Source organism: Asparagus officinalis, chromosome 7 (genome assembly GCF_001876935.1).
Source record: "Asparagus officinalis chromosome 7, Aspof.V1, whole genome shotgun sequence".
NCBI classification, from domain to species: domain Eukaryota; kingdom Viridiplantae; phylum Streptophyta; class Magnoliopsida; order Asparagales; family Asparagaceae; genus Asparagus; species Asparagus officinalis.
The window spans coordinates 134,567,897-134,579,973 of record NC_033800.1 but is presented as its reverse complement, the minus strand read 5'-3'; the positions used below and the strand labels follow the sequence as shown (position 1 = coordinate 134,579,973).

Genomic DNA, 12,077 nt, shown 5'->3' with positions numbered 1-12,077 from the left:
AACATCCGCATACAAGCATTGTTATCATAAAGTAACCACTGAAATCTCCAAACTATTCAACCACCGCCCGCTCCTGATGGTTCATAAAACCCTGCTTATTTGTGCTCGAACGTATTGTAGGCATTGTTGCCTCACAAAAACTCTTTTAAAACACCAGAAATGTATAGGAAAAGGAGTTTTCATTCAAGGGTTTCCCTACTCTAACAGTTTACTTTATCTCTCACAAGGACCTTACGCTGCCAGAATAATTGCGCAAACAAGCAGGATGGATTGGGATTTCCATGACAATGTGGTATCTTCAAAATTATATTAGTTCTCATGTTTCAGCAGATGCCAGTGAACACAATTCCTTTTACAGTTCCAAGAGATCAAGAAACAAGAAGAGTAGCCGATTTATCCAAAAAAACAGCAAAAGCATATTTCATTGGTACTTTTATTTGTAGGCCTTGCATAGCAAACACAAGCATAAAACCGTCCTACAATGGAAAACAACAGCTAATGCATAGTGAATAAAAACACATCCCTTGGAACATTTGACGTCAAATTTTCTGACCTAAACCACCATAACTTTCTCTGCCTCCTTCACCAACATCAGCTTCTGAATCGATAAAACATATAACAATTCCATTATCTTCATTCCTTCCCATCAGCAGCACGAAGAGAACCCAACTGCACTGGTGCCTGAGTTCCAACAACTTTGGATGAACCATAAACAGAGAGGTCAACGCCCTGAGTTTTCTCCTTCTCGATTTGATCCTTAATCCAGAAGTACGTAATCCTCAGCCCATCCTGTGAAACATAAAGGAAAGGTTCAATAATCCGTATAGTATTGAAGAGCTCAAGAAGATATTCAACATGGTGAAGCTGTAACTATTATAAATAATAGCGACACATCCCCATGTACAGCAATACCGGATTCAGGATTTTGTCCCAGTGGTGTCACGTATCTTGGAACAAGATCTGATCCAGAATTTTGTCCTAGCGGCGTCACCATATAACTTATTAGTTCACTAGAAGTAAAAGCATTGGCAATCGTACAATTTAGTCCTCCTTAGTTGTGTCACTCTAGTGGTATCATAACTAGCAAAAACAAATAAATAATAATACCCTAGGCAATCAAGCGGTGTCCCTTATGTAGATCCGCCACTGCCATAGAGGTGTAGTCACTTATAACCCCTAATCATTTTATTAGAACTTCTTAACCTCTGAACCCCAGATGGTGTTATTTTCTCTCCATATTGATGGAACCGTGTGCGGTTAATTACTCTCTCCGCCTCTTGATATAGCTTTAAAAAGGCTAAATCACCTCTGAACTGAGGGGAAATCTAAAATTTATTGTCATGTGATTCTCAAGCTCAGGAAGTGCAAGTGCTAATAATAGAATAATTTAAACTTAAAGGGTTTTTTCAATTAAGTCCGTTAAATCTTTAATTTGAAATTAGTACTACAAATCATTGAAATTGCTCTAGTCCCCCAATTCTTATATTTGGCAAGTGCTACTCTTGATGGGAGGGTTTAATTTGAAACAACCTATAGAATTAGGGGAGCTAATAGCAATTTCAATGATTTGAGGGGCAAATTTCAAAATATTAAAATATTAACTATTTAAGGGACTAATATCGAAAGATCCCAACCCTAAGTAAATGTGTGGTACCTTCAGCTTCATTGTGGGAGCCCAACCCAGCTTCTCCTTGATGAGAGTATTGTCAGAGTTGCGACCACGAACGCCCTCTGGACCTGGAATGTGGTGGATGGGAAGCTTCTTGTCCTCAAAACTCAGAACTATCTCCGCCATTTCGTTCATGCTTACCATTTCATCACTACCAATGTTCACTGGCTCCCGGAAATCCGACTTGGTCAGCCTAAAACACCACATGCATAATATTTAGCAATCAGAATCCAAGAAGGAAACTAGTCAACTACAGCCTTGTGTAGAAAAACTTTGCTCAATTTACTTTTATTATAGTATAGCCAATTGCAATAAGTGAAAGGGTAAATTGCAGACACACCCCCTTTATTATGAGGGGATACTAAAAAAAAGGCCTTATTATGAGGGGTACTCACATATACCCTCATAATGTATTTTATACTAACACTTAAAATCCCTGTGCCCCAGCTGACTTTAGTTCAAGTGATGTCACGTGATTCCCACATGACGAGAAATTACCTTTTGACTACAGTTTAACTGAAACAAACTAGATATGCTCTCTAACTTGACAGAGAAAAGTAATGTCGTCTGAGTTTCAGGAGTGCTAATAAAAGAGTTTGGGGTTTATCTATACCATCATAATAAATGCAGGGGGTGAAGCCAGGATTTTATTCAGAATGGGCACTAAAAATATCAATAGTTTTTAAAATTGAAATATTTTGTTCTATGAAAATGTTTTTTTTTATAAAACAAGAAAATATGGAGATAGGACTCGTTGAAGGCGAGGAAGTCAAGGCTGAAAGTTGCATAATTAGTCTAAAAGGAAGGAGTCGAGGTTGATGACGGGGATTATAGAGAAGAAGATCAATAATCATACGCATTTATTCCGTTACTGTTTTTTCTCGTGAAATTCCATGTTCACATATATCTCTAGTTGCAGGCCCTAACTAATGTTATAATAACATATGAATGTTTGATATGGTTTTGTTTAAAATTTAAATGATGCAATTGAGATGGGCACCATCATTTTAGATATTAGGCATAAAATGTTTTATGATTCAATAGAAATGAGTATAATTCTAAGTGTACTAAAATTAAATATTTATGAATCAATTGAGGTTGTCAAAACTTAAGGTGGAATAACTGCATGTGAAGATGATGAGTGTATAATGGTGATTGACAATACCTGAGCACACCTTCAACACATTCATCGATGAAAGTAAAGGAACGGGTTTGCAGTCCATCTCCCCACATCTCAAACTTGTCGGTAGCGGTAAGAGTCTTCCTGCAAAAAGCTGCAGGTGCTTTCTCCCTTCCACCTGCACAAAAAACCTCAAGCTTAAATACATTGTAATGCCAACAAGTAAAACAACTAAAAATACAAAATCATCAATTTAAGAAACAAATTCAATCCCCAAATTACCTTTCCACGTTCCAAAGGGACCATAAATATTGTGAAACCTTCCAATCCTACACTCAATGCCAAAATCCTTTGTGTAATGCTTGCAAAGCTCTTCAGTTGCGAGCTTTTCAAGTCCATAAGCATCTTGAGGCTAGATGAGAAAGAAATAGTCAATAAGCAAATGACTAGATATTTAAGAGAGACAGTTGAAAGGCATTAATTGCTTGAGACCAACGAACCTCAGCAGGCCATGCATCGGACTCCTTCAGGCTCACATTAGTTTCCAACTGCTTAAATTCAGGGTAAATACAAGCACTGGATGCATAGAAGAACCTGCATGCCATAAATTTTAGATTGCTTATATTCTTGATAAGAGGAAAGTGGAGTATTGAACAACCAGGCTATAAAAACCAAGAATACCATAATCTCCACCAATGTGGATGCAGAACATAGAAATTATGTCAAAAGTTGAAATATGAAAATGATACACATTCTAAAAAGAACATAGAAATTATGTCAAAAGTTGAAATATGAAAATGATACACATTCTAAAAAGACATAACAAAATGCATTGAATAAACCAAACATGTCTCCGAAAATGGAAGCTTATACATTAATGCACCATCATTTTGGTGCCATTTCTTCAAAGTGATAGAACAATGATACATTAACACCATCACATTAAATAAAACATAATAACATCTAACTTCCTAATGAACAATCAAGAAATGAAGAAACAAATAAGCCTAATGACATGTGTAGAGTTTAAAAAAAGTAAAAAGGACTTAATTATTGATTATAACAGAACCATTATTCATCAGAGAGAGATATCATCTGGACTGGAACATAAAACTTTTCAATGAGGCAGAAAAGAAATATCCTTTAGGTATATGCTTTCTAGTTACAAACATATAATTATGAACTTAAGAGTGGATGCATACCAAAAGCAAATATTAGGATGAATAAAACATATCAGCAATTGGAGAATAAAAAGTTTTCAGTGAAAGTTGGATAACAGGATAGAATACAGTAGGCAAGTTATCAGGAGTTGTTTCAGGATTTATGTCTTTCAAGTTAATTTCAACGTAAGCATCATGAAACTTTATTGTTGTTCACTATCATCTAAAATTCATTTGATACCTTTTTTAAACTTCTAAAAACTACAAATCAGGAAAGGAATATAATTGAACAAAATCAGAAGCACAATTAGAAAGTTTCAGGATTAATTTCTCAAAAGTAATCACAGAGTACTAAACATACTATTCATTTCCCCCCTGCTTTGTTGTTCGCTTTCTCAAAAGAAACCGAGAAGTGCACTGTTCAATATTCTAATGTACAATTATTTCATGCTAGTATTTGCTTAAGCAACAGTTCTATGGAATGATTATACAATGACATTGCGGCTTAACTTATATATATGTGCGCGCACGCGTGCATGTATGTATATGTGTGTGTATGTGTGTAGGGATTAATGGTTGTGAGGTGGCAGCTCATTTAACAAAATGAGCTACCAAGAGATGAAATGATGAGGTCCACACCTTTTGATGTGACAAGTAGGGTGGGCTTCATCACATGCACATCTCTTGGTAGCTCATTTTGTAATATGAGCTGCCACCTCATAAAAAATAGGTTTTTTAGATTAAAATCCCTACAACAAGTTGAAATTTTTTTGTTTAGTGACGGGATATATGGAAATATGTGAGTCGCTAGACATGGATTATGCATGTGCGCGTCTGCATGGTTTTGGAAGTAGATGCATGCTACGTGTTGTCTTGCAGGGCACAAGCCTTTATCCCGATTCCTTAAACTTCCTCCTTCAACTTTAACCCTCTTGATGCATGAGTGGAAAGTTACTATTGTCCCTACCGGGAGACAAATATATTCTGCAAGCAAGATATCGATAAAAACAACATTGGCGCCAAAAATAAAGGGACACAAGACCCCAGGTTTTTTTTTTTTTTTTGGCTGGCGGAGCGGGGGGGGCCTCGTGCCACGAAAGCCGTGCTGCCGCGCCATTTTAAAATTTGCTATTCTGCCCCCCGAGAATACAAGTTTCTTCCAAAAGAGCCCTTCATTGCTAAAAGTAATATTCCTTTATTTCGGAATAAGTTCTAGATGCTAGTCAATATTAATTGAACATGTACAGTGAAGGATTAGGAAAGTTAAGAGCAGAATTCTGTAGCATGAAACTATGAAAGTGGTTAAGGTAAATTTCCATCAATTAAGAATGGAAAATCTGTGCTAAGAGCTAGAAAATAAAAACTTTATTTTTGAAGCATCTAATATTTTATTTATATTTTCACGTATGAACTATGGGTTACATTTTATAAGCCTAGCATTTAGATTGTTACGAACTTCAGCATTTTTACATTTATTCTGCCACATCGAAAGTTGTTAATATTTCTGCACTATATCATGTCACATTATTATGTATGTGTCACAATTCAAATCTTTTATAGTTGTTCATCTACTATATGCCCTCATATAGACTTCATAGAGTCTCGCATGTAAAGGGAATATCTAAACATGTGAAAAGAATACGGAATAAAACACCACAAACCTTTTGACACCATTAATTCTCCCCGCTTCAAGCATATTGAAACTGATCATCGTATTATTATACATAATAACAGAATGGTTCGATTGTATAAACCCCATTCCTCCCATATCAGCAGCAAGATTGAAAACATGATCTGCTCCCTTGGTGACCTTGAGGCAATTGTCCATGACCCTTAAATCAACAAGGTGGAACTCATGGCAAAACATGTCCTCAGGCATGTGCTCATTCTTTTTCCAGTCAGAAGCAATAATGTAGTGGCCCTCGCTCTTTAAACGCCTTGCAATGTGAGATGCGATGAACCCTCCAGCTCCAGTGATGGAGATGCGTAGTTTTTCGGATGGCCAGTATAGTTCTCTTTCCAAGTTTGCATATGTGTATTCTCCATAGTTTGTTCCGTTTTTGTCGGTGTCACCCATCTCCTGCAAAGTTCATTAAATCTCAATATGAGGGGGTTCATCTCTACTAGTCATGGTATTTGCAGTTCCTAAATTGAGAAAAGGATGAATTTATGATTTATAAGTTCTAGCTTTTTTTCCATTGAGAGCCCAAATATTTCCCACAAAAGATGTCAGTTTATTGAATTAGCAAAACTAAAAAAAATAAAAAAGGGGAGAAGATGTGTCAACCATAAGAAAACATCCCAAAAGAGATTAAAGAAAAATACATGAAAAAACAAGGCATATATCAATAGTAGATGGTGATTGTGGAAACAAAATGAATACAAAAAGGAGAAACAAAATGAATACAAAAGGGAAAAACAAATAATGGAAAGAGACAATAGACAAGTTTATTTTCAGCACCTGTGATAAACAGTTGATAACAATTCTGCAATAAACCTAAATAACAGACATAAATAGTAATACAAAATCGAAGCGATAGCTAACTTCTCCAACATAAAGGCAACTTATTCACATTAATCCAGTATTTATCAGAAAGGAAAACCTTCAGGCGAGCATTGAATCTAAAATGTGAAAGGACATGATAAAACAAATTCATGTGTAACAATTTTTTTTAAAATCCTCAATCCATAAGAAATGCTCGGGAAACTTCCGACAGTCCAAAAGAAACCATATAATGCAAACTTATGTATAGACTTAAAAGTGAAACTCTTACAATTTAAGAGGACCTCAGCTTCACATAGACTGAATCCTGGTTTTATCTCAGTATCACACTAATTTAAGGTATTTTAATCGATAAAATCAAACATCTACAACCCAAACTGTCATCTTGGATAAAGTATATGCTATAACCTTCCACAGATCAGATGACAAAGACAAAAAAAAAGTTAGCAATCAGCAACAGAGTAAACTATCATCATATATCTAATTTTTTTCATCACCAACAGTCTGTTTGATTATTCACAAAGCCAAGATGCAATCTTTAACTCTTGGGCTTTTCCAAAAACCCATCTTTAGCACCACAAAACCTCATAATTCACTCCTAAACCTAAAAAAAGTAAAATGTAAACTCCAAACTTAAAAACCCAGATCCAAGGTAAACACACTTAAAGAAAATTCCCAAAAAAAAAAAACCATAGCAAAAAATTCTTTAAATAGCATATCATACTTCGTGAAAAGCCCTTACCTTCCGGATAACAATGATGGCAATGATTAAAAAAAAAGGAAAAAGTTGATAAATTTTACCTCAGAGATTGAAAGCAAGAGAGTGAGAGGTTGTTCGCAGACAAAAAGCAAAAATAAGGATTTTGAGAGGATATCTGAGGAGACCTAGGCCCTGATCCTGTCGATATATAAAGGGGAAAGAATCGAAAGATAGGATTTAAGAATTGGATTAATTGGATTAATTTAAAGATTTTTTAAGGAATTAATTAATTTAACGAATTATTGTCCTTTTTTACCAAAAAAATTATCATCCAATTTGTTTATGCAAATTATTGTCCTTGTTTTGTAATTTTAATTGGTCAGGGCATGCATCTGGCCTTTCTCCAATGGCTCTGGAGCTGCCACGTGTATGTGGACCCCGTGAGTGGGTCAAGGTTGGTAGTCGCAGCTTATATCATGCCGCTATGGGGCCGACTTGTTGACGATTGACACTCTCGTGGGCGCTTTTCATCCTAATAAAAAGACTTTTATGCATGAAGATACCTCTTAAATAGGTCTATTATGTTTTGGAAATCAACTATGCAATTGTACCTTCTTTTAATGCAAAATGAAAACCCTATTACAAAGTTCTACTTTACAAGAATCGTTTCAAGCTGTTCATTTCTTTGTCGTACCCATGGGCTTGCAAGCAAATTATGATCATGGTTCTTGCTTGAAAAGACAATTAAACAAGTTTAAAAATGGGAACCATTAAAAACCTTCTTAGTTTTTTCCTCTTTGAAGCAAGGGGGTGTTTGGTTCAATTTCTACAAATTTCTACAAATTGTAGGAAATGTTTTCCACCCAAAATATGATATCCTTGTATTTCTTAAAAAAGTTATTAGAAAAGTTTTGAGAAGTCAAAAACTACCAATTTTCTTATTTTTTGTACTTTGCTTGCTTGGTTCAAAACAAAAAAATAGCTCATAACTTTATAGAAAATAGCAAGATTGCCTATAATTTGTAGAAATTGAACCAAACGCCCCCTAAATTTATAGAAAAATGTCAACTTTATAGAAAAGTGTCAATGAAGTGTCAGATTTCTGGGTGATTTTCGTCCATTTTGAGAGGAAATTGATTTCTGTAAATTTTGGTATTTTTCTGTACTTTACAAAAAACATTTCTATAAATTTTTTTGAACCAAACACAGTTTATGAAAATCTATAGAAAAATTTTTAATTACAAAAATATCATTGTCAGTCCTTCTGAGATAACGTTTCTATAAAATTTTTGAACCAAACACCTCCTAAGAGTCACAATCTGATTTCTAAAATTGAGAATGAAGAAAGGTCGTCTCTTTTATCATTGATTCCATCCATATTAGCATCTATTATTTTATCATTTAGACTGTTTGCATATGTAAACACTTCAATATTAATGTAACTATGGATCGCTCCTATTCTATTTCATTAGCATGTCCTAACGCAGCGCGGAAGTGATAACCTTAGAATCCACCAAGGGTGTTATCTGAATCCACAAAGAACGATCTTCAAATCCATGAAGAAAATATTAAAAAGAGAAATTTTATTGATGAAAAGTTATTCTCTTTTGGGGTTACATGACTCTTCTTAAATAGAAAAACTAATAAGACTACTAGTAAGACTAGAATTATAAAAATAAAAAGTATCAAATAAGACTCCTAGTAAGACTAGAATTATAAAAAAAAAGGTATCAAATTCTATCCTAAAAAGACTCCTTATAATAGAAGAAACAAATCATGATTCAAAATTGATTTTGTTTCCTAATCTAATTTAATTCTAAAATTGAATTTATTTCCTAATCTATATTTCTTAATCTAAATAGACTCCAACTCAGATTAAGCATCCTACATCAGTCTCCCATTATTGAAAGAAGCTCGACCCGAGCTTATATTTATTAGAATAGTAGCTTCATTGATAAATATTTTTTTTTTCTTGCAATGATCAACATCCGCCTTGTATTTAGTATTGATTTTCTCCATTTGTTCTTTTACCTCCTCTGCTCTTGCAATGATCAACATCCGCCTTGTATTTAGTATTGATTTTCTCCATTTGTTCTTTTACCTCCTCTGCTAGGACTTCTTTTGTATTTAGTATTGATTTTCTCCATTTGTTCTTTTACCTCCTCTGCTAGGACTTCTTTTGTATCAAACTTGTATATGAATCTTTTCCATGACAAGTGTATGCAACTGACAGCATGTGGCTCTGTAGTTAACATGAAAAATTCTTCCAAATATTTTCCCTGTTGCTTCCTATATTTTAGGGAGTGTTTGGTTACCAGTGTGTTTTTTTTCGTTTCAGTTTTTTTTCTTCACAAAAACAATCACACGCATTTGGGAACTGAGCTGTTTTTTTAAGCTGACCCTTCACCAAGTCCAAAAAATCCACGCTTTCCTCAAAACACCTAAAAGGTGTTTTTGAGATCCGTTTCTTTTTCTCCCCCAAACCCCCGATGCCCTTTTCTCCCCCCAGACCCCCGATCCCATTTTCCCCTCAGCCCTAACCCTCGTCGTCGCCTCTCCGAATCGTCGCCACTCCGCTGCCGCCTCCGACCGTTGCCGCCTCCTACTCTCCACCACATCCTTCGCCTCAAGTCCAAGTTGCAGCGGGAGATCTTGGACCTCAAGTCCAAGCTGGCCTTCCTCCGCCTCAAGTCGCCCCTCGACAACCACCATCTCCGCCTCAAGTCCCCCCTCAACAACCACTACCTCCACCACTCTGAAATCGCCACCCCCGACCCGTCGCCTAGCCACTGTTCTTCCCCTGAAAATTTGGGAGATAATTTTTTTAATGGGTTTGTATTTTTGCTAATCGTCTATGTTCATGTAGATTGTTTGAGTTTTTCTAAGTGGGTTTTGTTTGTGGATTTGCCTGTACAATTTTTGGTCAATAATTTTTTTGAGTTTGTAGAGGAATAATTCTTGTGTTTTGGTTACCAGAAAACAAGTTTGAAAAATAAACACCATGGTATGGTGTTTTTTAAAAAAAACACTACAAAAAAAAACAATTTGGTTACCAAACACACTCTTAGTGTCGGCGGTATCATCTCATCGTTGTTGAAATTATTGATGATCATTGCTTCCAAATAAGAATTTTCTCCATCATACTCCATACATAATTCTTTCATCTTCTTTGCCTCGAGCCCTCCACCAAGCAATTCATACATACCATCAGTTGCCTCGCTCTCTATTTTATCCTTCTCCTCCATCGGGGCAATATCAATATGTGTAACATCACTCACGATATCATGTAGAAAATTCATCTTCATTAACATATCATCATCAACATCAGGAACCTCAGGATGAATCTTGATGGTGGCAAAATCTTCCTTTCTAAGTGCCTTGTTGTTTGCCACTAGAGACATCTGCCATTGCTTGTAGTTAGAAGGTAAGAAACGATCTCTCAATAATTTCTTCATCTTTGCCCACGTTGGAACCAGATCCTTTCCTTGATGGTATCGATTTATCAGTACTTCATCCCACCATGCAGATGCTTTTTCTTTAAGCCTGTAGACAACTAATTTAACTTTCCAAATCTTCTGGGATTATATTATACTCAAAATACTTATCCATTTTATCAATCCACTCAAGGAAATCATCAGCATGAAGCTTTCTATTGAAGGATGGTATTTTTAATCCCCCAGCATCATAGTTCTCTTTTCTTCGGTAGCCTCTATGATCATCGCTGTAGAATTTATCTTGTGAAGTCAGATCACGTCGTTGGCGACCTTGGCGACCATCAACGCGATTTTGAACTCCCCATGTTCAGACGCTCAACTGCCGCCGCAAGTCGCTCCATGACAATCTTCATCTGATTACCATCGGCCTTTAGCACGTCGAACTCAGTTCGAGAAATAGGGGCTTCGTCACCTGCCATCGGATCGAAGGAACAAGGCTCTGATACCAATTGACGCAGCGCGGAAGTAATAATCTCGGAATTCACCAAGGGTGTTCTCTGAATCCACAAAGAACGATCTTCGAATCCACGAAGAACTTTGAATCCACGAAGAAAATATTGAAAAGTGAAATTTTATTGATGAAAAGTTATTCTCCTTTGGGGTTACATGACTCTTCTTAAATAGAAAAACAAATAAGACTCCTAGTAAGACTAGAATTACAAAAATAGAAAGTATCAAATAAGACTCCTAGTAAGACTAGAATTACAAAAAAAAAGTGTCAAATTCTATCCTAAAAAGACTCCTTATAATAGAGGAAACAAATCATGATTCAAAATTAATTTTGTTTCCTAATCTAATTTGACTCTAAAATTAAATTTATTTCCTAATCTATACTTCCTAATCTAAATAGACTCCAACTCAGATTAAGCGTCCTACATCATGTACATTCCCTAATTTTTATGACAACACGATATTATGCAGCTTACCGAGAAAATCATCATTTTGCGGGAATTTAAAAACTAACGAAAACATGTTGTCACAAGATCAGGGCATGTACGTATGTGCTAATAAATGGTAAATGATACATATGTAACACCATTTCCCCCCCTGGACAAAACATATCTGCCTCCGATTGTACCATGTCCAGTGCACTTTGAAAGGAATATTTTCTTGGATTCTCAAGAGGAGATTGTTTTAAACGCGGCCGGTACCTTGTTAGCTGCCAAATTTATATGAGCAGTGATTGCTTGGTTCAAGAGAGAAGAAGACAATCTATGCTTGCGGATGGCTCTCATGGCTGTCAAAACACCATTTGTCTCCAAAGATCAAAGGGAAATAAAGAAGCATGTTGCTTTTCACAGGTAATGGGAGAGTATTGAACCACGCGCCCTTCAACAGTACGTCAAAATATAGCGTTTTTAAAACTCCCCAGAGGAAGCATGTTATCGACTTTCAGGGGGTGAAACGTAAATTCCCCTTTAAAACATAGTC

General features: G+C 35.8%; 1 protein-coding gene across 2 annotated transcripts; it reads right to left on the bottom strand.

Moving 5' to 3' along the window:
• On the bottom strand, window positions 296–7,360 carry LOC109848237 (GDP-mannose 3,5-epimerase 1). 2 transcript variants are annotated; one of them, XM_020417653.1, is made up of 7 exons: window positions 7,254–7,360; window positions 5,611–6,029; window positions 3,290–3,383; window positions 3,072–3,201; window positions 2,835–2,967; window positions 1,655–1,862; window positions 296–789 (listed from the first exon to the last, which is right to left on the bottom strand). In XM_020417653.1, the coding sequence occupies exons 2-7, from the start codon at window positions 6,024–6,026 to the stop codon at window positions 634–636; spliced, it is 1,137 nt and encodes a 378-aa protein (XP_020273242.1). In that variant the 5' UTR covers window positions 6,027–6,029; window positions 7,254–7,360; the 3' UTR covers window positions 296–633. The 2 variants fall into 2 exon arrangements, with proteins under 2 accessions (XP_020273242.1, XP_020273241.1); XM_020417652.1 differs by lacking the exon at window positions 7,254–7,360 and adding an exon at window positions 6,724–7,103 and having other exon boundaries at window positions 562–789.

Excerpts from the sequence above, each read along its gene's own strand:
- LOC109848237 (XM_020417653.1), bottom strand. The coding sequence starts at position 6,026 with ATGGGTGACACCGACAAAAACGGAACAAACTATGGAGAATACACATAT. Across the intron at positions 3,202-3,289 it reads CCGATGCATGGCCTGCTGAG|CCTCAAGATGCTTATGGACT; the intron begins GTTCGTTGGTCT and ends TTTCTCATCTAG. Across the intron at positions 2,968-3,071 it reads TCCCTTTGGAACGTGGAAAG|GTGGAAGGGAGAAAGCACCT; the intron begins GTAATTTGGGGA and ends TTTTTTGTGCAG.